This window comes from Syzygium oleosum, unplaced genomic scaffold, assembly GCF_021117445.2.
Source record: "Syzygium oleosum isolate NSW1041296 unplaced genomic scaffold, Sole_v2.1 Sole_v2.02, whole genome shotgun sequence".
Taxonomy (NCBI): domain Eukaryota; kingdom Viridiplantae; phylum Streptophyta; class Magnoliopsida; order Myrtales; family Myrtaceae; genus Syzygium; species Syzygium oleosum.
In genome coordinates, this window is record NW_026607486.1 from 13796450 (window position 1) to 13824321 (window position 27872).

General features: G+C 42.0%; 3 protein-coding genes across 4 annotated transcripts; 1 reads left to right on the plus strand and 2 right to left on the minus strand.

The window, feature by feature from the left end:
- The first annotated feature begins 5817 nt into the window (after nt 1-5817).
- On the plus strand, nt 5818-12461 carry LOC115681837 (potassium transporter 5-like). Its single transcript, XM_030605919.2, has 9 exons — nt 5818-6196; nt 8688-8910; nt 9116-9364; nt 9600-9638; nt 9774-10034; nt 10125-10177; nt 10529-10643; nt 10884-11138; nt 11319-12461. Exons 1-9 carry the CDS (start codon nt 6002-6004, stop codon nt 12209-12211), a joined length of 2283 nt encoding a protein of 760 aa, XP_030461779.1. The 5' UTR covers nt 5818-6001; the 3' UTR covers nt 12212-12461.
- Nucleotides 12462-12506: 45 nt separating this feature from the next.
- On the minus strand, nt 12507-14053 carry LOC115681847 (gibberellin 2-beta-dioxygenase 6-like). The gene is made up of 3 exons (XM_030605934.2): nt 13770-14053; nt 12987-13670; nt 12507-12823 (listed from the first exon to the last, which is right to left on the minus strand). Exons 1-3 carry the CDS (start codon nt 14037-14039, stop codon nt 12581-12583), a joined length of 1197 nt encoding a protein of 398 aa, XP_030461794.2. The 5' UTR covers nt 14040-14053; the 3' UTR covers nt 12507-12580.
- A 4399-nt stretch (nt 14054-18452) lies between these two features.
- LOC115681838 (uncharacterized) lies at nt 18453-27652 on the minus strand. Of its 2 annotated transcripts, XM_030605920.2 has the most exons (8): nt 27246-27651; nt 26384-26483; nt 22401-22457; nt 21796-21907; nt 20781-20863; nt 19784-19845; nt 19586-19682; nt 18453-18935 (listed from the first exon to the last, which is right to left on the minus strand). In XM_030605920.2, the coding sequence occupies exons 1-8, from the start codon at nt 27563-27565 to the stop codon at nt 18879-18881; spliced, it is 888 nt and encodes a 295-aa protein (XP_030461780.1). In that variant the 5' UTR covers nt 27566-27651; the 3' UTR covers nt 18453-18878. The 2 variants fall into 2 exon arrangements, with proteins under 2 accessions (XP_030461780.1, XP_056164837.1); XM_056308862.1 differs by lacking the exon at nt 19784-19845 and having other exon boundaries at nt 27246-27652.
- Between the last annotated feature and the right edge of the window lie 220 nt (nt 27653-27872).

Below are 27872 nucleotides of genomic sequence, written 5' to 3' on the forward strand. Positions count from 1 at the left end.
AAAATGCGTTTTAGGTAGGCCAGATTACGCAGAAGTCTATGATTGTTTTCTCCAAAGGCTTAGAGCCGAGCCTGCCCGGTTCATTGGACGATCATGAAAGAAGGCTTGACATCAGCTAAGTACTAACGTTGTATGTCAAAAAGATTTTATACAAAGGCCATATTGACATGATATGCCTCTATGTAACAGCCCGAATTTCGATGTAATTCCGGGATCAATAAAATTGACAATATTTCGCATTTCATTTTAGTAAGTCTCACCCAGAGCTGATCACTCTTGGGATACTAACCAATAAGGTATGGCTAATTAGAAAGCGGTACGTGGACCAAGGACCCGATCGCGAAGCGGACACCGATCACGAGAAATGATGAGAGAATATTATGAACCAATGTGGATCGATCTTAGGAAAGGTAATGGACTTGGTTTGGCCAAGGCCAACGATGTACAATCAGATCGCAGGTGATTCTGCACGACCGAGAGTACACGTGGTCAACCAGTCCTGAATTTAAACCGAACGATCGTGACCTCTAGGACTAGTGATAATTTTTCATTCTCTCAATGATTAGGACCGTCACGACTCGAATAACCCTAGGTCGATACGCGTAACCTCTAGACAGCCGCCCGTTAGTGAGAGAACCTGAAATTGGAAATCGAGCGAGTTTTGATCACGAAATTGGGCCGGGATTTCGATGTTGATTTTCGATGGCTTAAGAGACTATTTTTGGGAATCTGACGGCATATTATGCTGGCCACGCATATTTTGAGTTAGAATGGTTAAAAATTGGAATTTCGGTCCGGGGGTAAAAAATTACGATTTTGCCCCTTGGGACGCCAGCGTTGATTCTGAGGCCGTCTGAGGTTAATTTTCAAGGCCGACGCCATTTTTGGGTGGCCACGCATACCAGGAGCCGTTATGTCCAAAAATTGGAATTTTGACAGAAATTGGAAAAATAATATTATTTTATTCGCGAAACTTTGCAGTCAATTTTCGAGGGCTTAAAGGGCTGTTTTCGCGATTCCGACGCCATATTATGTTGGCCACGCACATGGAGGGTTGGTACGGGCGAAAATTGGAATTTCGCCCCGGGACCGAAAAAATGACCATTTTGCCCCTGGGCCGTTTTCAGTTCCGAATTTTGGGAAAATTTTGGGGTAATTAAATATGGATTATCAGTTGCATTATTGGCCTTATTTACCCTTTTATCCCTCAATTATTTGGATAGGATTATTTAGAACCGTTAGATTAGGGGCGTTTTGGTCAAATCGTGCGGATCGGCAACACTTGGCGCCCCTAGCCCCCACTATTTGACCAGCTGACCACTCTTTCTCTCTCCTCTCCCCCTCATTCGGCAGAAACACCACAGATCAGCCCCCACCAGCAGCTTTCTCCCTCTCTTTCTCTCTTTTTCTCTCTCGGTTTGCCTCGCCGAAGCTCACCGCCGGCCATCGGAGCGCCGCCGCCAGCAGCCGTGCCCCACCGTGGACCACCTCGGTCCCTAGCCTCAACCTCGCCTCTGTCTGACCCCTTTCTCTCTCTATTTCTCTCTCTTTCTTCCTCTTTTTCTCTCTTTTCCGTCCGGCAAATAGGGTCGCCGGAGCTTCGCCGGAGCTTGGATCGCCGTTCCGTCGCCACCCAGCCGTCCAGTCACGCTGCACGACGCCGACCGTACCTGTCCGTACAGTGTCTCGTACGGTCGGTACTGTTCACCGCCGTCCGTACGGTCACTGTTCACGCGTCCGTACGCCGTCGCCGGGAATTCCGCTGCCAGTTTCACTATTCACCAGTGATCAGCCGCCGTTCCCCGTCGTCGTGACCTTGGATTAAGTGAGTAAAATTCCTAAACCCGGATTAGGACTGATAGTGCGTTTTTCTGGACTGGTTTAGGTATTATCGGTGCATTTTTGGACTGGCTTAGGTAGTATCAGTGTATATTTCATACTGGGATGAGGACTGATTGGTAGAAATTATTATTGGGAAAATTTAGTGGATTAATGAGAATTATTTGGGGAGATTAATTGGATTAAATGACCAATTTAGGAGCCCATTGGAAAATTACCGGGTATGTCCGGGTTGACTGGTTGTACGTAATTTGTGCTTAATTGTGATTGACTTCGTACTGCCATGTCACATGTCATGTGGTTGAATTATGTGGAGTGCGATTGGCCAATGATTGGTTTGAAATTAATTGTTGATTTGTGATTCGCACGTTAGGCCACACAGTATTAATTGGGTCAATTGAGCACGTGTTGTGATATTGAATGTTTGAATTATATTGGCGCTCATGGTGCATTGCATTGCATAACATGGACACGCATTGTGTATGCCAAGAGTGAGGCATGCGATGAAATTGTGCGAGAATGCGTGCCTGCCATGAGCATGTGATCACCTAAAATACCCTGAAGCATTTTACGCTGGGTTCAGATAATAATTGGTTGTGTGATCACCTAAGGACCTTTGGGTCATGACCTTTGGGTCGATACCGTCCTCATGCACTTTGAAGCAGGACGATGCCCGGTACGTCCGGAAGACGACCATCCTCATGCACTTTGAAGCAGGCTCTGGTTCGTAAGGAGATCGGTGTTGCGCCTCATGCACTTTGAAGCAGGCTAGAGACACTGGGCCAGATCGGTTGCTGCGCCTCATGCACTTTGAAGCAGGCTAGACGCACCGGGCCGTGAATGTTGTTGACTCGAGTCGTAATAAATAATAAATTGGGCGATTGCTAGTGTGCCAGTGGGGGCCAGTGAGCCGGGAAATATACGTGACATGTCGACGACATTTGCATGCATGAACATGCATGGATTGGCATGCGAGTGTGTGAGACTCGGTGCATGAGCATGTGATTGGCGTACGTGTGATAATGTGTGCCACGTACGTGCCGTGATTATTATATATTGAACTGCCTAACCTGCAGGGTCAGAGAATTATTTGATTGTTGTTGCATTATGGTTTCAAATATTTATTTCCGGTCAGGAGATTGCATGCTAGCCTAGCCTAGATTTAGGGGTTGAACTCACTGAGATTCGTCTCACGGTTGTGTAAACTGAAACTTTTCAGACCCCCAGCCGTAAAGATGCCTCCGAGGAGTTGCCAGATGATTCTACCGAGTCGTTCGACCCTGACTGGGAGCCCTAGAGCAGGCCGGTACCCTGGGAAGCGAAGACCGTCTCTTTTTGAATAGCATTCATATCCTAGTTAGCCTAACCACCTGTGCCACTTACCCTTTTTGATATAGTGGCAGTTAAATACTGATGTTGAGATTTTTGGAGTTGTACAAATGGATAGTGTAAAAAGGTTTTACTATAACAATACAAGTGTATATTCTTGTTTGATGGCTGTTCTACCTTGGTCTCACGTGTGTTGTTTTTGTACGGGTGTATATATATATATTTATATACGTTGTTTCCGCATGTGACTTATCTCTGATTGGGCGTTGGGTCGGCGACGCATCCTGAGAGCGTTGCATCACAAACGACCGGAGATGGGATGCTCGCGCTTCGTGGGGTACGGGGCGTGACACTCTCTTTCTTCTTTTACTGGTTTGAAGGCCGCAAAGTATGAATGGTTGGCCACAGATATACAGATTCACCATAAGACATTCCTACTTCGCAATGAGATTTATACGCTTTTTGTATATATGTGGTCTCTTTCCACCCACTTTGCTTAAACATTTAAAACAGTCGGCACTTGGCAGTGATCCCAGAAAATCTCACATGGCAGCAGTGCGGAAGGTCCTGAGTTTAAATATTTCAAGGACTTAGGCCAACGTCTAGCGTACGTGTGAGAGATATTGTTAGAGTATTAAAATATTAAATTACGCCTTCAACTGCTTTTGAGTGACAAACAGGGGGCTCTACGCAACTCCCGATTAGTCATACAAAGGGCTGTGCTCCACACTCTTGTGCACGTCATTGCTCCACGCCTGCCAAAAAAAGGGGCAATTCATACCCGAGTTGATCATTGTCCTCATTCAAAACACGAGAAAAGTCAGAGCATTGAAGAATTGAATGAGCATTGCTTGGATGAACCCGTCTCCAAATTTTTTTTTTTTTTTGGTTCAGATTGGGCATATAGACATTGCTTTCGAGCCCCTCGGGATCGGGCCAATCGGAAGCAAAAATTTCTTGAGGTTGAGTGAGTCAAAGTAAGTAGCTCTTAATCGGTTTGGGTCGGCCTAGCAGGGTTTGAGCTAACACCATTCAAGCTCACCCCGTTAATGCAAGTCAAGTACAAAGAGGCTTAACCCAAACGAAAACGGGAATTTCTAAGGTATATTAGTACATCGTATTCCAACTTTTTGTAGGACTGTTTTAAACTTGTTTACGACAGTTCGTTCTAATGTCATAAATCAATGTTACAACATGTTATGACATTTTTATACTTAATTATGACAATACACCATAATGTTGTACGGTACACCACAATGTTTGTGCGTTCATTCTTTGTTTTACCTGAAGAAGGTCTCTGATGTTGGCAATGAGAGCATCTTGATTGGGCGTGAGCAATCCATCGAGAGCCCTTGAGGAACTGACGGCCTCCGACCTAGTCCTGGCAGAGAACGGTCAGAACCTCGCTGTTTATGCTGGGCACCAACCCGGACATCTACGGCGAGAGCCGGAATGCCAGGTAGTGGTTCAGCCGGAGGAAGCACGTGCTCTCGTCGAAACACCGCCGCCCCGACGGCCCGGTTTCTCCGTTAAGAACCCGCCAACACCCTCGCTAGCCTCGACATCGTCGCCACAAACTCCGTCATCGCCTCCTGTTAAGTTCGTTTCCACCCAGATTTCCTTAAGTGATGGGTTGTATTAGATTAAGATTAGATGAGATGAGAAGGGAGGCACGGTACCCAAGAGAGATGAACTGGCCATCGGAGGAGGGCTCAGAGATTTTGTTGAGGGGGACATGGAAGACCTCACAAAAACTATGGTTTTACCTTTGAAAAATAACATGTTAGGTATGTGCAAATTTAAAAATAGACAAAGGGTTGATGGTTGAAACAAAGTGAAATTCCAAGGGAGATCTTGTGTAACGATCGAAAGTTAGGGGGGTAAACGTGCACCGTCCAAAAAGTGCCGGGAGTTTTTACGGCATTTCCCAATGAAAAACGAATTGCTAGACAAAAGTAATTTTGCACTTTGAATAATGTTGAGCCTTGTCAAAGATATAGTGATTGGTTTAGGGAATTATATAACAAAACAGTATTGCGATTCCACCGTATATCTTTTCAACTGCATTAATCCTCACTTCCTCACCTATGCATGCAGATAAGCCTCATTAACTTACATTAGGTAAGACTCCACATTAAAGTGATGAGAATGATCTCGAAGGTCTCTAAATCGAGAAGGTGTGACTTGAAAACAAGATCCGTCGCGTTCAAACCGAATGCTTGAATAATGAATCGACATCCAAGGAGGGTCATAATCGAACACGCAATACAATTTGGCAAAGTCATATGCCAAGGATTGTATTTTAAAATTTAATGACATGTTGTTCACTTGACATCGCCTCTCGACTAATTGAACTTTTTTCTCTAATGAAACCACAAATGAACAAGAAGATATTACAATGTGTGTGTGCAGGTGTGTGTATAGACCCTAAACCCTATATATGTGTGTGTGTGTGTGTGTGTGTGTGTGTGATTCAACCACTAAAAAAAATTGACAAAGAAAAGGAGGAAAGAAAAAAGAAATAGTTTGTTCAGGACACACCACGATTATTGGGGCCAGCACATAATTAATTAGTTAAGACAGGTGCTACACAGATAAAACTTGTAGAAAAGCGACAAAAGCGCGCGACTCACCAAACCGACCGATGAAGCTTAGTCCCGCGAACCAAACACGTCTTTCTAACATTGTGTGAAATCATCGAACATATGGCACGGTTTGTTCTGGCGGAATATTCAGTTTGAAACGTCTGGACTCTCTCGAGGCCCTGTAAAGAGCGGAGTCATCGCTTGACATTGAAGAAAGACACAGAAAGAAAGTTCAGCAAAGAGCATCAATGACGGAGGAGAAGTTGGCGGTGATGCATGAGGAAGAAGAAGAATCGGAGATCGCAGCGGAAGCGAAGGAGGCGGAGAACGATGCGAAGCGGAACATGAAGGAGCGAAATGTCTCATGGGCGAAACTGGGTCACTCCGACTCCCTCAACGTGGAGGCCGGTCGAGTCTCCATGTCCCACGCCCACTCATCCAAGGTGCGTATTGCATATTTTGCATGTAGCCGTATTTTTCGTCAGCTAAGTAATTCCTTTTCTTTGTTTGATATTCCTGGATTTCAAGAAAACATCGCGTTGCGTTCTTCCGTCCGTCTTTCTTGAAATATGAATGCCTGTGATTTCCTAGGATGCACCTTTGAATGGTCATTGAATCACGTTGATCGAAAATAGTAAAAAGACTGAGAGGACTCCCATAACATATGCGAGTCCCACATGTTTCTTGAGACTGCAACGAGTTCGATCACCTTTATATGTCCGTCATAGGTTGTGAAATAAGATAGAAGGTAACGAATATTGTAATTCAAGTCCAATGCAAGAAGAAAAATTATTGGAGAAATCAACAAGGAACGACGCAATGTAGTTAGGCTTAAGTGTTAGTACCTACTTCACGAGGGAAGCCAACCGCCAAGAAATTCATTATGAATCCGGCGAGTTGCAGAGCTTACACAATCCCTCGAGTGTTTCTTAGTGCTAGATTACACCAAACCAAAACACACTAATAAAATCTCTCAATCCAGCTCCAATGCGGAAACTATTTCAATAAGTCCTTACTTGTTCAAACAAAAAACCACAAGTCCTTTTTGGATTTGGAACTTCTACCTAGATGAGTTTCCTTCACGGACTTAAACTTGAGATATAATCTTAACACCCGTATCGACTCTCTCAATGTCTGGACGGGCTCTCAACCATTGCAGACATCTATCAAGCCCAAGCTGAGCTCGGACTTATTTAGAGGAATGAACTTAGTCCACACATCCTCAGAATTCTCCGTTACAAGAAGTTTCTTCAGTGTCATATCCTCTCCTGACATGTGATTTCTTATGCTGAAATATCGATCACCAATTAACTCAATTCTCCATTGATATCTCTAGCTTCCATAGACCACCACATCAATCCGATGTCCCACGCCAACATCGATAACTAAGTCATTTGACCGCACCACCTCTTCAGCTACTTTTATTATCACTGTGTTTTCAACCTCAATCGTCCCAAAATCGTCATTTCTCTCAATGACGTCTTCCAACTAACAACTTAACTATTAGAAGTAAAGGCATAATTGCTTGAAAATCGACCATCTTTCAAATTCCCTACATGACCCTGGAGTTCGCAAATTTAATTACTGCCACCCTACTTAAACTGCATCCTCTGAAACATACCCAACACTTGTTGTCTCCAACAAAATTAGTAGGATCCACTTTACAGCATCACAATATTCACCTAGACTAACTGTAAATATTCTCTTAATAGCACGTGAAAGATCAAGCCCATTACTATCCGTGACATGACTTACATAACTGATGGTAATAGCAGGTGAAGCATGGGATAAGTGGTCCACCTCCATCCAAGTACACAGTGACAATCTAAACAATTTATGATAGGTAGCACGTGTGGTACTTACATAATTTTCAATCGCATGTTGAAGCATATCAATGCTTTTTTGAAATAACTTTTACAAGTCGCTCGCAACATTTCAGCGCTCTTCACTCTCTACGTCTCCAAACTCGAAACTATATCTAGTGCACCCAAGTTTCTAAATCAGTATTTGTTTGCAACTAGCCCTCTATCTCATCCAACTTCGCTAACCACCTTGAAGCTTCATTAAGTGGGACCTCTAACTTTCGAAAGCAGCAACTTTGCAAACAATGTCACATCTACCGTACTCTAAACACCTCTAGGCTCTCTTTGAAGCTCCTCTTGTTTTTTAATATCATCCAAATCTTTCTCTACAATTAATCTCTCACTCCTCTTATGAAAATGAGCAAATTTGTCAAAGGTAACGTCTCTGTGAATATAAGCTCGGGTGATTCTTCCTCAATAAACCACAACCTATCTTCCTTCACCCTATGCAAATAACCAGGGAACATCAATCTCCTTACCATCGGATTCACCATCACTCACACAACATAAGCAGGGCAATCGAACACTCTGAGTTCAGTGTAATTAGCAAGCTTACCTGACCAAGTTTCCTCAAGAAATTTCCAATCAATTGATGATGATGGTGATTTATTCACTAACCAGCAAGAAGAATTCACTACTTCGGCCTAGAAATTTTTACCTAATCTAGCATTGAAGAGTAAAGAGTGAGCTCTCTTTCTTTTATCAAAATTTGGGTTGTTAACAGGGCACGCATCTTAATTCTTCACCACTCAAAGTTGTTCCTCCCGTTAAACTTCTCAATTTCAACTCTTGCTCTAGATATAATTGCAAACACAAGGTTTCCAAATAGAGACCAGATGTGCTAAACCTCTAAATCAACTCTGGAAACCCTAACTTTAAATCTGATTGCAATTGTTGAGAAATAACGCGTATACTAACAGATTTTGCAATTCAAGTCTTACGTGACGTGATCATCATATGCTACCCTTGATAAATTGAATCTACTTTTTACCGTTGACTTCAGGGATAATCCTTTTTCCCCCCGGAATAACCGAGCATTTTTCATTAAACCGATGAAATAATTGATTTACAGGTGAATTGGCAAAGGACATTGAGTTTGGCATTTCAGAGCATTGGAGTGGTGTATGGTGACATAGGGACGTCTCCACTCTACGTGTACTCGAGTACATTCACGGAGGGAATTAAGGACACTCACGACATTATCGGGGTTCTGTCGCTAATCATCTACACGATTGCCCTTGTCCCCTTGCTTAAGTACGTCTTCATCGTCCTCTTTGCCAATGACAATGGCGACGGTACGCATGTATACCTCTATTGTTCTTATTTTTTGTCGAACCTCTATTGTGCTTCACATAGTAGGATTATCAGGATACTGTAGGTGACTATTTTTTTGCAGGTTCACGTGCCAATCTCTTGCTATTAGCTTTTTCTTTTTTTATGGTGGCGACCAATGACATGATTTTCACAATTCTAACTCGGGTGCACCGTGCTTGCTTTCAGGAGGGACGTTCGCATTGTACACGCTGATATGTAGGTATGCAAAGGTGAGTCTGATACCGAATCACCAGCCCGAGGATCGAGAAGTTTCGAACTACGAGCTCGACACTCCATCAAAGCAGTTGCGACGAACTCAGAAGATCAAGCATATGCTGGAGAACAGCAAGACCGCCCAGATCGTGCTCTTTCTTGTCACCATCATGGGCACTTCCATGGTCATCGGCGACGGTGTTCTCACTCCATCCATTTCAGGTTAAAATCGCCCATCCTTTCTCGCTATTAATCTACTAGCCAGGAAACACCTCTATTATTCTTGAATTCCAAACCTGGGTGGACCTACAATGTCGCATCTCACTTAAGATGGTCTATCCTTCAATGCTTCATGCGACATCAAGATATCATCGAGTTAGAAATAGAAATACTTTTTGCATCTTGGAAGCTAAGAAGACCTCTCTGGTTCTTTTTTTTTCATGTTGGCTTCTGGCAGTTCTTTCAGCAGTGAGCGGGATCAAGTCACTGGGCAAAGGTAAGAATTCAATGCGTAATTATTAGCAAATTGATTAGACAAATATGCTTCAAAGATCCATTTATAACTCTTCTTTATTTCACACGTAAGTGCTAATTCTTTATTTCACGCGTATGTTTATGTATGGACATGCAGATGCGGTGGTGGTGATATCGGTGGTGATCCTGATACTCCTTTTCTTCGTCCAGAGGTTCGGGACGGACCGGGTTGGGTTCTCATTTGCGCCCATCATTTTTGTCTGGTTCACATTCATTATCGGGATCGGGGTCTTCAACCTGTTCAAGTACGACATCAGTGTGTTGCGTGCCTTCAACCCTAAGTACATCGTCGACTATTTCAACCGCAACGGCAAGCAAGCCTGGGTCTCGCTCGGCGGCATCTTCCTTTGCATTACAGGTCCGTGTGATCATGCTTGTGTGTGCTTTTTTGGTATACAAGTAGGTAAAAGTCTCAAGCACAATGATATGAACGTTTCAATTGAATCAGGAACTGAGGCCATGTTTGCTGATCTGGGTCATTTCAATGTTCGAGCAATCCAAGTAAGTAGATATATATCACCTAGTTTTTGTAATGAACAAAAGCGTGCGTGTTTCTAAATCTTGCGCACCGATTTCATGGTTCTGATCCAAACGCACAATATCTGTAAATCTCTCCTTACAAACCCGGCATATTTTCGAACTCTAAATATGCGTGGTGTGAACTACAGCTCCGTCCATAATTTTGCTGAGTTTTCTCTCTTTCATGGACCACATAACTCAAAGTTTCAACTGAACCTTTTCTTATATAGACGATTGTCGGGCGAAGTATTTACGTCCTATGGACTACTTACACGGCTAGTAACGTGTGTTCCCACTGTTGGGTTTATTTAATGGCGAGTACAATTGATGCAGATCAGCTTCTCTTGCCTCATATTTCCTGCACTTCTGATCGCATATAGTGGACAAGCAGCTTATCTCATGAAGCACCCTGGCAATGTTGCCAACACTTTCTATGACTCAATCCCTGGTATGTAAAATTAAAATAAAACACCTCATTTGAATTTCATAAAAGATAATCTAGCAAAGAAAATTAATTAGTATGATTGCCATAATCAAGACTTAGAAAATTAACCCGAATTAGGCTCCCAAAGGTAAATCGTCTGCGATGTATTGGATGAGCTCACGAAAGATTATGAGGCCTTAGGCCTGCAGTACAAATGAGGCTATGTTTGATAATGTTTCATGACTCCTATTGATCGATGAGCAGGACCATTGTACTGGCCGATGTTTGTGGTGGCTGTCGCCGCGGCGATCATTGCCAGCCAGGCAATGATCTCAGGGACGTTCGCCATCATCTCGCAGTCTCTGACCTTGGGCTGTTTCCCGAGGGTCAAGGTGGTTCACACGTCGGCCAAGTACGAGGGCCAGGTTTACATACCGGAGGTGAACTACATGCTCATGTTCGCCTGCGTAATGGTCACCGCCTGCTTCCAGACACCCACCAACATTGGCAACGCATACGGTAAGTCGAAATCATTAGACCTCATTGATGAATCAATTTGATTGCCTTCCCTTTCAAAACTTCGGATAACTTTATATCAATTTGGACCGGTCTAAAAATTTTGCGCCCTACAAAATTTCCAATTGGACCTAATTTGGTGGCTTTTATAATTTGATTTGTTTCCTGAAAGTTGGGTTACAGGAATTGCTGTGGTGAGCGTCATGGTGATCACAACTTGCATGGTCACTCTCATCATGGTTGTGATATGGAAGACGAGCATATGGTGGATAGTGCTCTTCTTCACCATCTTCGGCTCGATTGAATTGTTCTATCTCTCGTCAGTCTTCTACAAGTTCAGAGAGGGCGGTTTCCTGTCACTCGTGTTTGCAGCCGTCCTTATGACAGTCATGATAATATGGCAATACGTCCACAAGCAACGGTACATGTACGAGCTCAAGAACAAGGTCTCAACGGAGTTCATCAGAGATCTTGCCGCAAACCCAAGCATCAACCGGGTCCCCGGGATCGCCCTCCTCTACTCTGAGCTCGTGCAGGGCATTCCTCCTATACTGTCGCATTTTGTGGCTAATATATCGTCAATCCACTCTGTTCTAGTCGTTGTCTCAATCAAGAACCTCCCAATCAGCAAGGTTGAGCTGGAGGAGCGATTCTTGTTCAGGCAGGTCGAACCGAGGAGTATCAGGATGTTCCGCTGCGTCGTGCGGTACGGATACAAGGACAAGAGAGAGGAGCCACATGAGTTTGAGCGCCAATTGGTGGACAACTTGAAGGAATTCATCCGGCATGAGTATTTCTTCCTCGAGGCCAAGAGCCATGATGACAACCGCAAGGATGAGACAGCAATCCTAGAGGCAGAAGAGGAGATGCAAATCGTGCAGCAAGCAATGGAGATGGGCACAGTGTACCTCCTCGGGGAAGCCGAGGTGGTCGCCGAGCCGAACTCATCCTTGTGCAAGAAGATCATCATCGACTACGCCTACAGTTTTCTCAGGAAAAATTTCAGGCAAGGCGAGAAAATCATGGCGATCCCAAGGAATAAGCTTCTGAGGGTTGGCATGACATATGAGATATGAATGACAAGAGAACACTACTTGCGGTCAAATGAGAGAGAGAGAGAGAGTCAAAAAGGCTTGACATCAGTTAAGTACTAATGTTGTATGTCAAAAAGATCTTGTACAAAGGCCATATTGACTCATACATGATGTGTCTCTCCTTCTTCTTTCGCTGGTTTGAAGGCTGCAGAGTATGGATGGTATGCTATAGATTTACAGATACATCATAAGACACCTAAAAAGAATCTCCTCGTCTCTTTTCTTCTCTTCATTCTTCTCCTTCTTTTCTTTTTCAATAAACTAATATAATTTCTCAGAACTGTATTAGTATATAAACCATGGAGGTCCCCACAGGATGGCTTTCGTATATTTCAATTGAATGAACTGTGTTTATATACTCGTTTGTAGCCTGAAACGTGGGAGACCAGCTTTGTGGCCTGTTTTCTTGACGTCCTCTTGGACTTGCTTCCGGTATTCTCCAAAAGTGAACTTTCTGTAGACGGAGGGCTCTCTGCAACTCCCGATCAGAGAGTCGTACGAAGGGCAAAGGAAGTAGGCAACGGAGTATCTCTCCACCTTGTCGTTCGTTATCACCTTGTGCTCCACACTCTTGTACACGTCGTTGCTCCACGCCTGCCCAGAAAGATGACCGATTCATACTCGCGTTAATCATTGTCCTCGTTCAAGGCACGAAAGTCAGAGCATTTGAAGAATTGGACGAGGATTGATAGGATGAGCCCGGGACGCTATTGACTTGGGCAATTTGTTTTGACTTTGTGCTTTCTTTTTTTATTACCTGAAGAAGGTCTCCGATGTTGACGATGAGAGCGTCTCGGTTGGGCTTGACGGCGACCCACCGGGAGTCCTTGAGGAGCTGGAGGCCTCCCACCTGGTCCTGGTACAGAATGGTCAGGAAGTCGCTGTCCGTGTGGGGCACCAGCCCGAACATCTCCGGCGACAGCGGGCACACCGGGTAGCGGTTCAGCCGGAGGAAGCACGTGCTCTCGTGGCACATCTCGTCGAACGCGCCGCGGCCGCCCCGATGCCCGAGGTTCTCCGCCAGGACCCCCGCCAGCGTCCTGGCCAGCCTAGACATGGCGGTGGCAAACTCCATCATCACTCCCCTGAGAGAGATGAACTGGCCATAGCAAGAGGGGTCAGAGATCTTGGTGAGGGGTACATGGAAGGCCTCAGACCAGGAGAACTGGGCAGGGGAGGTGGCAGTGGGAGTGCCCCAGCGGTAGGAGTTGTTGAGGAGGGCGGAGTGGGCCTTGGTCTCGAAGGGCGTCTCGAACAACTTCACCTGCTCCCTCCTCATCTCCCCAAGCAGCTCGCTGCTGATCCCATGGTTCACCACCTGGAAGAATCCCCACTCCGCAGAGGCCCGGCATATGGCCTCCACGCACGACCTTCTCTCCGCCTCACATCCACTGCTCAGCCCGCTCAGGTCGATGACCGGGAGCTCACACTCCTGGGGCATCTATTGAAGTAACAAATCAAAAAAAACAAATAATCAGAATGGTTGCATTGCAGAATCTTCTACAAATCAGCATGAAGATAAACATATTAAGCAGAGTACCATGTTGACATTCTTGATTGGAGAGGAGGAGGGGTTGGTGTGGCATCTCCGGAGGAGTTGGGTGAAGTTGGTCAGAAGGGGCGGGTCTGAGATCGAGCCCATCGCTGCAACTGAGTGTGAGGAGAGAGTGTGGTTTGAGCGGTGGTCAGGCGTATTTATAAGGCGGAGGGAGGCGGACGGGGAGCGGAAGAGCACAAATAGAAGGGGACAAAAGCGGGGGGGACGGAGGGAATAAAGGGAGGAGCTCCGAGTAGCGACAGGTGGCAGCATGAGAGCAGTTCCCTCTCACCGTTGTCTCCAATCAGAGAGAGAAAGAAAGAGAGACTCGGTCTCCCCAAAAAACCAAGGTTGGGAAGTCAAGCCTCCTATGAAAAGTGAGGAGAAATCTTATTGCTTTTTCGCAGCCAAATTCTTGTCTGGACTCGGGTACCAATCCTTGGTGCGATGAATGAAATCAATCGCGCCCGAGAAGGTGCAGGTGAAGTTGGTGTCATGCTGTCACGTTGGACCAACTCGATCCATAAATCAACTTTCTCTTTTTGCATATGCACCAACTTTCACTCGGTGCGTTCTTTTTCTTTTTTCTCTTCCTCCATTTGAGTTTCATGGGTGAATCTAGCTGGTACTCTCAAAGACTTTAGGAGAGTGGCGGAGCTAGGTGGTAAAAGGAATGGATCCAAAAAACCCACATCAGATCTTTTTAACTCTTTACCAAAGGACATGAATTCGATGGTCTTCAGGGACCCGTTTCGTGCGTGGACGAATGGCAATTAAGTGCCAAAAGAGCTTTTCCCCCAATGGACTTTTTGCTTTGGACTTGGAACTCAACTGCACTCTGATTTGTTCTGTCCCTGTCGATCCCCTTTGTCCTCCACGAATATGTCTTTGATCTCCTTTTTGGCTTTTGGTACTTTCTAAGAAGCTAGGCAACACAACATGCACAGTGTTTTTTGGGCGCTTGGGAATTGACAGTAGATTTCATATTCGGAAAACTTCATAACGTCGGTTGAATTTATCAACTTAAACAAGTACACAGTCGTGTGATTAGGCACGGAAGCCAAGAAGGACCGACCGGATTCGGCCCGACTAAGATAGGATGAAATTATAAAAACTTGTCATATAGTTTCGTGATTACAGCGCCCATGACGCCACAAAGTGCGGTCGAAAAGGACTTTCAGGTCGTGCATTGTTACTCTCTAGTATCTGGCAGCACATGAATCACCCAACTATTAGCGATCCATTCGCGACGAATGTTTTCTTAATCGTTCGTCATTTTCTTAAGGGAGAAAAAAGGACATAGAACAAAGAGACAGTAGGCGTTTATTGTGACTTTTCTTTTTCCTGTTAAAAAGTCGCACACTTCCGAACCCACAAAGCAAAAAGGGTGTTTGGCTATGCCTTTTTTTTTTTTGCGTTAATGCAATGCGATTGTCTTCCTTCGCGAGAACAAAGAAACATTGAACATATGGCATCTCCTTTTCAAGGTTCCTATGTCTCCCCTCCACACATTTCTTATCAAATCAAATGTGGCACAAGGCAAAGTGTAACCCTATGTGGAAACTTACTAGAAAAGGCAATATGACCAAAAAAATCATATATATTTGCTAAACCCAGAAAAAAAAAAAAAGAAGGGGGAATTGCTTTTGGGCTAGAGCCCAGAAAATTATATATATAATATAGCAGCACAGTACAGTGTATACATCACATGCACATGTTTATACAGTGGAAAAAGGCATTGTGCTCCTCTTGGGGCACATGACATGACCCGAAATCATTGAAGACTCGATTCCACGACACGGTGCCGCGCAGCAGACTCTTCTGGTCTGTTTCTCATTTTTCCACGTTCTTCCTTCTTTTCAAAACATCCTTTAATTTTTTTTAAAAAAAATTTCAGACATTCACACCAGAATTTCTGGAAAGGTCCGTGGCCGCCCAAGCATTAGAATAAGACTGCAAAGCTCCGATTTGATTTTGCAAAACCCTGTTTCGGGAATCACGTGCCTTTGTTTGGAAACCTCCCTTTTTGTACTCCTTTTGGGTGTTTGACCGGCCGATCCCATATGATCGGCCTAACTTTGCTATTCCGTTCTTTACGGGGTGGAAACTTTAGCTTTGCTTTGTTCCTTTGGCCGAAGGACGAATTTAGGCCGGGCTTCATTTGTGCTTCATAGCACTATGAACTTCGTCCTCTAATTTAAACCCCGATCACAAGTTCATGGTCTTGAGCAACGCTTTTTGAAAAAAAACTGTTCATATGTGTATGTATAAGAACCAGAGAACTTTCTTGATCGATCTCCTTGTCCCTTACTCTTTGAAAATTCGAAAGATCCTTTTCAAGTTTGAATTTGTTCATGGAAAATCTAGGTTTCTCTGCTTCATTTTCTCATTGCTATTCTTGTTTTATTTATGTTTTTCATTCTCTTCCATCATTCCTTGAGCCCCATAAGTTTCAATCCGTCTACTCTAGACCCATTTTCTCATTGAGCGGAGGGTACCAAAGATTGATTTTTCGATATAATAAATGTTCCATTTCTTTTTTGTTTAGTTGGCCTTCCTCTATGAAGCCATTAAACCACGAATATTCGCTTCGTTAAGCACCAAAGAGACAAAATAAACTGTTAAATAATTAAGCTCAAACTGCTTCATCTATGAAACCGCATTGGAAGGATGCTAGATTGATAATATATTTGCAATCGCAACAAAAAAGCGACAAACTCAATCACAAAAGTCAAAGAATCCAAATTGACAACAAAACGCAAGACCTATTTGAAAATGTGATGCCGTCCGAGGACAGGGACAAAGTCCTCATCATCGATCGATCAGAAGAGTTCGTGCACCCGAGCGGACTAAACCATTTGTTTTTCAGTAACTTATGATATCGCGTTTGTTTTATTCCGACGCGAAGCTTTAAAATTAATCGAGATCGATTAGGCGGCTAATTAGACATAGATCGGATCCTCTTTGATTAAAATAAGCGCCGTGATCGAGCTGGAGATTTGACCGGAATGGATCGATTATTAAAGACATTCCGCATAATCTTCCAAATTCGATTAAGTTATAACATACAAGTATGTGCAATTTCTTTATATTATAAGTGGGTAGCTATGGCCATTTTCCGTTTGGAAGAGAGTGCCATTTCGATGGCCCCTTTTGAAGGGCAATTTGAGATGCCAAACCGAAGGTCCAATTCATCAGTAACAACCAAGGAGGCTAATTAACTACTCAACTGATTAATTTATTAATTAATTTAATAAACTAGCACATTCGGAATTAACGAAAAGACAAGGTATACGTTTTTTTTTTTTTGAGTTGGTTAGGGATGTTCTTTGTCTTTATCTTGAATCGAGAAAGGCAGCGAATTTTGGATTTTAGGCAGCCCCTTTCGTCAAATTTGATTTCAATTAGTTGAATGTGTCTTGCTCCAATTGGAAGCTTATGTCTACTAACAACTACCATAGAAAGCTTTATGTTTTTTTTTTTTCCTGTTTTATATTAGACGGGCTAACATCATTTTATCTAGGATCAATATCACGAAAAGCCCCAAATTAGTACAGATATGACAAATTTACCACAAACTTATTGTTTGACCATTAAAAAACTCCAAACTGGTACACTTGTGACAAATTTACCCTCCGTTAAATTTTACCATTAAATTGCTAAGTTGAATGACACGTGGCAATTGACAGGTATACCGGTTTGAAATTTTACCCTTTCTTTTGTCACAAGCTTACTAGTTTATGGTTTTTGGTGATACTAATGCAATTTAATGAAGAGTAAATTTGTCTTAAATATACCAATTTATGATTTTTTGTGGTCAAAAAATTAATTTTGATAAATTTGTCACAGGTGTACCAGTTTAGAGCTTTTCGATGTATTAACCCTTATCTATTGTTGTAGGAAGAGGGATTGCTTGTATGGATTGATTAGATAGAAATTTAGGGGGGAAACAGAGAATTAATATTTAAAGGCATGAAAAACCAATTTCTTCTGAAATTAGGAAATTAATGAAGTTAGTCTCTCCAAACAGGAATCTCATCCTACATTGTTGTCGAATTTTGCCACCTATGTCACAGACAACGGTGAGGAAGCCACGCGGGATGCAGATGGCGAAATCGCGTTCGACATGATGTACCTAGAGTTCAAGAGCGACTTGAAACGTCCGATATTTCGAAGGAAACAACTTGACTAATTGAACAAATCAGCCTCGATTAAACCGGTATTCTGGCCGGAAAAATTCATAATCTAACCAACACGATGATTTAGAACGTTTGGCATTTAGCTTCCTCTGGTATCTATGACCTTACCCAGATACTGAATATCAGAAAGTAACCAAGAAAGAAGGTTGGTCAGAGCACAGATGCTGATATCTTGCCCTTTACTCAGCTAAAAGGTTCTCATCAGCTGCCTTTTATCAAAGAAATGGATCGAAATTATGATAACTAAAGAAACCAACATCGAATGTTAATGTCACTGCAGAATGTTGTGGAAAACAGTTGGGGAATCATACAGAAGAATTTAGTTACAGAAGACATTAAAACAAGGACTCGCATCGCTGTCCCTCCGAAAGAATTTATTTTCCCGGAGCTCGGAGATTGTCAAAATGACTTTCGGTACATCATTACAAAGTGGAACGAGCTCTGACCGACCCAAACGAGAGTGATAAAAACACAAATGCTCCAAAAGTACATCGAAGAATCATAACATGGATGCTGACAATGTATAAGATCGGTGGCATAACCTGAGTATTGACTTAGATATAAGTTACAATCAGGCACTGAGACAGTAATACAAAGTAGATGTCTATGATTTATACACAATGCACTTAAACTAGAGCTTCACCGAGGAAAGGGAGTTTTGTCAAGAAACCTCCTTTTTCAAGATAAGTAGATAACGCATGTTCTGCGCTTCTATCGTCATGCTTATGATTTCACTATTTTGAGAGGTGGAGGTTCTAATTCCAAAAATGCGATCTCTGAACTTTTTGGCAATTGCTAGACGCTCAGCTCTACAGAAGGAAGAATGTTCAGCAACAGCATCTTGTGTTATACGGCAGAATTGTTCTGTACTTCACAAATCTTGTATATGCAATTGAATTTCAATCAGCCCCCCTTAGCACCTTGGCTCCTGCTTCAATGGGATCCTTCCATGCGAGCCAAACATGATTGACTGGAAGAAGAGCAAACAGGCAGGACAATATTAGGTAGTAATAACACAATTTTAGGCAGCATGGAGCTGATGCCAGGACCTATTAAAAAATATGCCAATTGCATGATAAAAGTGAAGCACCCGCCCGACATGGAACCAGTTCAGACTAACCTGACAGCACAATCAGTTCACTGACTGCCTAGACTCATTACTAATATATAGAGAAGCGGCTGAGCACTGCTACCCTTTTATCTCACAAATTCACAAAAGTCTTAGACTTGAATATGTCAAAAAACAAATTAAATTAGTCCCGAGAATCCACTACTCAGCAAGAGATTATACCAAAGATCTCCAATTTGTCAGTTTTGAAACCAAATCAAGTTTTTGACACTTCTGAGGAGAATACCCAAAGTATTTGCAAAGATGAATAGTTGACCTAGTTGACCTGATAAGTTAATTAAGTGCATATCTATAAAATGAAGCAGATGCAAGAAAATCTGGGATAGAGGAACTGGAATATACTGAACAGAGAAGAACACGAGACTTCAATTCAAACTGCATTCCAATAGATAAGTAATCATTTCCCCAAAAATAAAGTAGAGAGGAATCTATTCATAGGGTTAACATTTCAAATATGTATAAACTGCATAGAGAAATTGATTCTGTATTACCTGACTAATATTGGGCAATATAGTATTTGCAAGATCCTCATCAATGGATACAGGTAGTGGTGGCATCTGGCTCATTATACCAGGCGTATCTCTCATGCTGCACAATGCAATGGAAGTCACTGGAAGAAACCATTTACCCAATGTCGCCACTACCATCAATAAACTATTTAGAAGGAGAAACAATGAAGCTCAACATACTTTTCCAGGATAGAAGATATATTGTTCCTCGTACGATAGAAGAGGTCAAGGTTCTCCTGTAACTGTTACTCATAATCATTAGATGGAAAGTAAGCCAGTAGAATTCCTCCGCATACAATTTACCAAATTGCGCGATGAGGAAAGTTGAAATAAATTGTAATTCTTATGCCCAGTAAAGGGACCTGACCTATACATTGTGGATGAATATAAATATGTCTATGACTGATAGAACAGAAGAAATTATAGTAGAAACCATACAAAAGGACATCGAGTAGGCCCATCCATAGCAGTTCTCTCAGTTTTTATTCAAGATACAATGGATAGTCCTCTCTTCATAAGAAAAAATTAGCTCCATAGCGATGGAATCATTGGGTATGAATAATACCTCAAAAGGTGACTGCTTAACAGCCCTCGTTCATATACATAAGTTCACAATGTAGGGTATAAGTTATTAACCAGACAAGAATCACTAAACAACTGATGGAACAATACGCACTGCATTGTTGCCATTTAGAGAACTTATAGTTCGATATTATGAAGATCAACATAGAGACATCATGTGAACGGACAAACCCCCCGTGTTATCACAAAACAAATAAAGATGCTAAATGTTAGTTTTCCATTGATAAGATTCCCCATGCAATTTTCTCTTAACAATCGTCGTTCACACAAACTCGCGCATATGTGAGCATGTATCTGTGGATAGATCTGATTTCACACCACACATTAAGAGAGAGAGAGAGAGAGAGAGAGAGAGATACCAGAAAACTGATGGTTGAAGATAAATCAAACATATTGAAGAAAAGTAAGAGCATGAATGAAGATGTATTCTCCAACCTTACCAGCGAAATACCAACAAGTACAATAAAGAAAGCTGACTAAACCAAATATACAAACTTTATGTTCATAAAAGAAAAAACAGATAGTTTTGCAGCCACTTTCCTTCAGGTAGAATATGCAAAAATATTAAGCACAAAAAAGGCCTCTTGCACTGTACCTTGAGCATATGAAGATTCGTAGAGATTTGGTTGAATGCTTGTGCATTTTGCTTTAAGAGCTGCCTAGAAGTGCCATCAATCCCTGAGCAAGCAACTAAAGATAATTGGTATCTCATAAATTTCAAGACAAACGCATCCAAAGGATAATTGACTCATGGCCTCTTGTGAATTCTAATATAACCAGTCCATCTTGTCAAAGACGGGAAAAACAGTCTACTACAAGGTCAGGGAATAAGAAGCGTCTTTTTCGTATCACCATGACCACGAGCCACAAGACATTGAGGGATAATGTCATGGATGTTAAATGGAGTGCTCCATTTAATCTCCTATAGAATATGAGGGCACAAAAAAGATACACGTTGTGTACCCCTTTAGTTAGAAAGGGCTAAAAGGAAGTTGAGTGGAAAATGTAATGATGCAAAAGAGATTTAACAGAAACATTTATCTCCTTCTACACTAATAAAAAGAAATTCTGTCGATACACCAAAGATATAATTCACATGTTCAAACAAATTAGACATAGCAGAATTCGATGATTTATCCAATATCAGTCTTCTTTATGACCGTTGCAGCAGGCATGGCATAAAAAATAGACTGGTAAAGCTAAATAAACCGTTCAAAGTGTCATTGCAACGAGCAATGGCTTTCCCCAACTAATGAAATATTCATGCAGCTACAGAAAAATATGTGCAACAAACTTAACTTTCACCTACAACTGATGATATGCACTTTAAGACATTCATCTGCAAAATAAGTAGGAGACAAACTCATGTCATTTCATGCTTCCTACAACTAAAAAAAGGAAAAGGGTAAAGATGAAAGGACAAACGAAGAAATTTGATTTCAGTGGTATGATATGCTAAACAATAAAAAGTGCATCAGCAATTTATGAAAATTTGATATGACCTTTGATTTGCCATCATAGAAACAAAACAGGTGAATTTAACGTACAAAGTTGTGACGGAAAAAGGATTATCTGATTTTGTTCATGAAAATCAAACAAGAACTACTGACCCTCACAAGATAGAAGCTCATTCTGGTCCATATGCCGATTCATAGGAGTATAGGCAGCCATATTTTGTGGTAGACATGAAGAATTAGTTGCAGACAATTCCACCAGCTTATCCTGAAGAGGCATGGTCATGAAATTATCACATCCAAAATAACTTGGTTTCCAAAGGTGGTTAGTAAGGCAATCAACTTATATGCAAAAAATGTTTTGAATAATCAAACTTACACCAGTAGAACATGATATACACTCGTAAGAAAAAAGCACATGATACAAACTTCACAAAGTATGACTTTCATTTCTAGAATACCAGGACTGGTTTTAACTACAAAATTGTTTGCCGCAATTTTTATTGTAGTAGAAAGAAGAGGTTAACACCAAAAGGTTCCAAAGGTACAAACATACAGGGACACAAGGAAACCTACAGTTATCATGTAGTATCATATAAGGACACGGGGACCCCAAACAAGAAAAGAATAGCTGGCTATCGGTTGCCATCACCAGTAGGATTATCAGTTCTAGATAATGTTTCTTAGTTTAAATTTTAAAGAACTTAGAAGAATAGAAAAAAGACACTTTTCGGTAAACAAAAATGTAAAGGGGGACACACCTTTCGGCTGTTCACCTTTTTGCCTAGATTGTGTTCTTCAGGTTTCCTTCGCTTCCTCTGCAGCAATTCCACAGCATAAGTCAGATCAATGAATCATCTTATTAATCCTCATGAAAGGATATAAATATACAGTATCATAATTAGTATGATATAATCAAGGATGTTTCTGCATGTCAAAGGTCGTATTAACCACACATTCCATCAAATCAGTGTGTTCAAGGTGCAAAGCAAGTCACAAAGCCCAAAAGAACCAAGGTCTTGTAGCCCAAGCTTAACACGAGGAAGTATTTTCAAAAAAAATATTCCAAGTTGCAATTTTCCTTAGATCTAAGGACCATTACCTCCTCCAACAATCCCACGTTGTGGCCACCATTTCATTTATTATCAGCCAACTTTGTTTGGAAAAAGTTCAATGATGAAATAACATGTATAAAGTCTTGATTGGAAAAATCCCCAACCTTCCATTGATTTATCTCCTAAACTTTGATCGACTATGGAGAAAAATATATAAGTAATAAATAGACCTAGTTCTCAGCCCATATGTGCAACCTTCCCACCTACTCCAATACAATCAACTTACTTTCTAACAAGTGCACTTTCGAGCACAAGACCTCATAACATAAGAGGACATAGGAGGGAGTGTCAGTCAATTCAAACAATCAGAATAGTATAATACCACCAGCATAAGATGAAGTATAACAGTCTGTCTACTGCCCTAGTACTAACTGGAATCTCTCAAACTGTGTCATCAATTCGCTTTTTAACCTGTTAGGGGCTGTAAGAAACATCTCAGCTTGTGCCCATTGGAAAATTTGACATAGGGCCCCCCACCCCCACCCCCACCCCCACCCCTCTTTCTTTCCATGTTGGTCAATAAAAACAAAAGTAAATTTAAGTGGTACCCAGGGGGTGCACATCTTTATCCTCGTGTTGGTCAGTAACGTCAGTTCCAAACAAGATAGATATGAAAGTTTGGGATTATATAGACTTAAGAGTCTTTCGTAGATTCCTCTGGCAATTGATTCTTCTGTGCATGATTGACAACTGCTTAGGGCCCTCTGATTTATTATGTTGCCCGGAAAATACCTCTTTTTTAGGTGTACAGCACCAGTTTCCTATTTTTTTTTAGGATAGCTCACAACTGATTACTCTTTCAATTATAAACTTCGCCGATCATTGAAAGAAGTATCGATGTTTTTTAAATAAATTGATGCAACATATGACCGGAATAATTGTGGTACCAAACATTCAGAGCAAAAAAGTAAATTTAAGCAACTAATGATGTTACTCCCACAATCTTGAGAGAAGAAGATTTATACATCGACCAAACAAAAATTCCATAGGCTAATAATTGCCATATATATATAATAGTCATACACTGGGTAAATATATATACATGTTTAGAACTATTAAGAAAAGTCTATAGAAGCTTTAACTAGGAATATGCCATCTTAGATATGACAAAGTGAATACTCAAAATGTCAAAACGATTTGTAGGTTAATCAGTCAATAGAATCAATGCGAAAAAGAAGTCCATAACACTTAATTCTTTGCTTTGGCTGAAGTACGGAGAATAACGAAGCCTTCGAACATACTAACTTGGCCAAAAGAGGCTTGACATCTACCGACTGATACTCCAACAATGTGATAGAGCACCTGTAATTTGCAAAATATATCCTTCTAACACAACCTAGTCAGTTGTAGCTAGACGACAATGCCTAAAATTCTATTATTTGTTATGACATTGCATGCGAGCAGAGGTGGCAACAAGTTCATGAACATGTGGGACACAAACGTGGTTGTAAAGATGATTAAGTAGGAAAACTTTCACATTCTCTTAAATGAAAAGAGTTACTTTTCCTTCCTCATTTCCTTTTCTGGGTTCAACTTAAGCAGGAGAGAAGAAATAGAAGCTCCTGCAATAACCTTGAAAGAGTGACCATCCACCCTTATGCTTCAGTGGAGCATAAGCCATGTCACGGATTGCAGTTTCTATGGTTCTTCTATTATCTTGTAGCTAGTTAATTGATTTCATACACATGTTGCCTTGGTACCCTTTCTTAGTGTAACTTTCCTTCTGATAGAATGTTAAAAATGGCATGGACATATTTCAGGGAGCAAAACTGGTTTAGTAGCAAAAAAATGTACAACTGATGCTTTTTCTCGTAAAAACCCAACAATAAAATGCTGGAGCGACTATTCGAGTTTACATCTATTGCTCCAAAAATTGCAAATTTGCCCACAAGATGCTGCGGCTTCAAGATATCGAGAATGCCCAGTAAAGAAAAATAATTCTTAAGAAAGGAAAGGAGACAAAGTGAAGCTCATGTACTGAAAGCACCAGCATAATGAGGCAAAGCAATTTCCACCTGTTATGTTATCAAGATGAAGTTAGTCATGTTACACCAGAACAGTATGAGATTCCAGATGGCCTTAATTTTCAGAAACATTTTCTCCTAAACTACGGTGAGCTCTTCTATTGATTTGCATGTAACCAGAAGGTCGAGGAAAGAGATCATATTATTAAAGTAATGAGCAGAAAAAAAACCAATCAAACAGGAGGCTGCTCAAGTACCTTTTGGTATGAGAAGCGACCATGTTTACAATGCCCAATGAGCTATCAAGTCATCTCGACCTTTAACGATAGTTTTTAATGATTTCCTTTTTTCCATTTTAATAGATAAATCCAATAAATTTTAACAACGCCATACTACTTTCATTCATTCAGTATGAGAATAGGGACATATAAAGTTTGTCATCACAATCAATTTTAAACAAGGAATGACCATCAAGATAACAAGTAAGATGACCACAACTAGTTTCCAAATTTATCCCAACAAACATACACAAAGTTCATTATTATTGTAATGGACTCTTCTTGCATGTCACGTAGGATGAGATTACATCAGAAGCTAAGCCGCATTTGAATTAGCAGAAATATTTTATTGACTTCCCAGGGAAAGTTATCAAAGTTAGATAGAGGAGCACAAGTGGATTTACTCCTCAACCTAAGCAACTGACCTCGACTTCAGCCCAAGTTTTAATTGTCTTACTCCTTAATTGACTAACAACAACACCCATTAAATTGGACTTAACGAAGGCGAGATCATCACGTGACAGAAGTAACATATATATCTCGGTTACAATGACATGAGTACGAACTGAAAAGGGATTGTGGACTCCAAGGAGGCAATTCAAGAAACATTAATCTGCTGAGACAATCCAAGCCTCCAAGTGCATGCACAAGAACATCAAAACCAGCTGAATTCTGATCACTTGATTATGAAAGTCTGACTTGTTCTTAGGGAAAATTTTGGAAATGAGTGTGGTTTAGTTTCCAAACCTATCCCAATAAGCACGCACAAAGTTTATCATTATGGACTGTCCTCGCATATCGTGCAGGAGGAGATTAGATCAGAAGCTACGCCACGTATCAATTTGCAGAATATTTTATTGACTTCATATTATTGAAAGTCATCGCAGTTCGATAAAGAAGCATGATTGGATTCACTCCTCAACCCGACCAACTGATCTCAACATCGGGCCAAGTTTTATATGTCTAACTCCTTAGTTGACTAAAACAACACTCAATTGATTGGACATAAAGAAGGAGAGATCATCCCACGACAGAAGTTGCATGTATGTCCCAGTGACAGTAACAAAAGTAGGAAAAACAATTGTGGACTCTAAGGAGGTATTTGAAGAAACATTATGCGCTGAGACAATCCAAGCCTCCGAGTGCATGCACAAGAAGAACATAAAATCAGCTGAGTGGGGTTTAGGTGCACGACATAGGTTTGATTCCCCTCACATGAAATGCAAATAATCTAACATTTCAATTTGACAAGTATACAACTCCGTCAACAAGATTATACAAGCAAAGACACCAAGTCCAAACAACTGACAATGTCCAAACGCATCATAAGCAACTACTGAAGTTGAAAAGGTTATCTAGACTCAGAGGACATTCCAGATGAACTTACCGTCATCCATCTACATCTCAGAGCAACATCCCGCACAGTTTTGTCCTGCAGCGTGGCCGCTATTTTGATATACTTCATTATGTTAGGCTCATCAGCGTATCTACAATTGAAAGGAGAAAGGCACTCGTGATTTCCAAGGCAGAAAAGAAGATAATCTCATGATTGATGTAGAAAACGATTAAGATGTCACATCCACCAAGACTTCAGTTAAAGTACATATACCATAGAGTGGGAACATGAGTGCAAACAAAGGAAAAGAAGGATACACTTTGAGGTTGAACAAACAGGCACAACTTACACCTAGAATGGAAGTCTAGACAGCAGATCATTCACGAGATCCCACAAAAGCTTATCAAACTAATTATCAGCAACCGAAAAGAGTTATTGCGGACAAAATGTTTGGAAGCCGAAGAGCGGTAGCAGCTAAATCAGAAGTTCACCATATGTAGCCTAAACGAGAGTCTCTACCGAGCAGCTAAAGATGGGATTTCACCTAGCAAGGGAATTCAAATATCGGGGGGTTTAGAATGATTAGCGCCTGCGGAACAGAAAAGAGTTCATGTTCACTTCCTCATATTCGGTTCATAGCCAGAATAACAAGCTCGGGCACGACGTTCTTAGCTACAAGCCTACAACAAGGCAGCTCTATAATGACCGGCTGATACGTCTCTCCTCTTTCCTCTCTTTCGATTGCGTGGTAGAGGGAAAGACCTAAATGGGTAACAGGCCAAGCTCAAAGAACTTCCTGACCATTAAAACTCCAGCTGAAGACAAGTAAAGCAATGGAGAAAAATCACGTATGCCCGCCAACAGACGCCCGTTTAGACGTTTCAAAGATAGATGCAGCTCGAAATTTTTTTACCTCCTAAGGCCCTCGTTTAGTTTATCCTGTTCTTCAGCAGACCACTCCACAGCCAAATCCGCATCATGCTTGAGCCCCGGGACATAATCCAGGAGGAGGGAGCTCGACGAATTCCCCGCCTGAGCCAACCCCAAACTGTTGCCCAGGGTAGCGGAATTCCCAGCAGAAAAGACCATCCCCCCGCCCGTGCCGTTGACCCCGAAGTAACTGCCCCCCATCATCGGCACCATCTCCGACGTCGTGTTCAGCGCGCCGGCCTGGAAAGAAATCGCGTGCCTGCCCAGAGCCGACGAACTCGGCATGTTCGACTCCATCGCCATTCCCTCACCTTCCCCCCTTCCTCCCGGGCTCTAACAACGCCCCGAAGCCATCCACTTTATCGCCACCCAACAACCCACCCGCACCTCCCCAGCCCCACGCACACAAGAAAAAACAACACGCTTCCCCGCAGGACGAACCCCCCACCGCCACTCCCCACGGAGCTCGGGGCAGCAACGGGCTTAAGAATCGGCACGAAGTTCCTCGACTTCAGGCCGCGACAAGACTTCAGATTCCATTATCAACTCACCCACTGAAGCTTCCCGGAGAAACAGAGGAGGAAAGAATTCCCGTATACCCCTTCCTCGC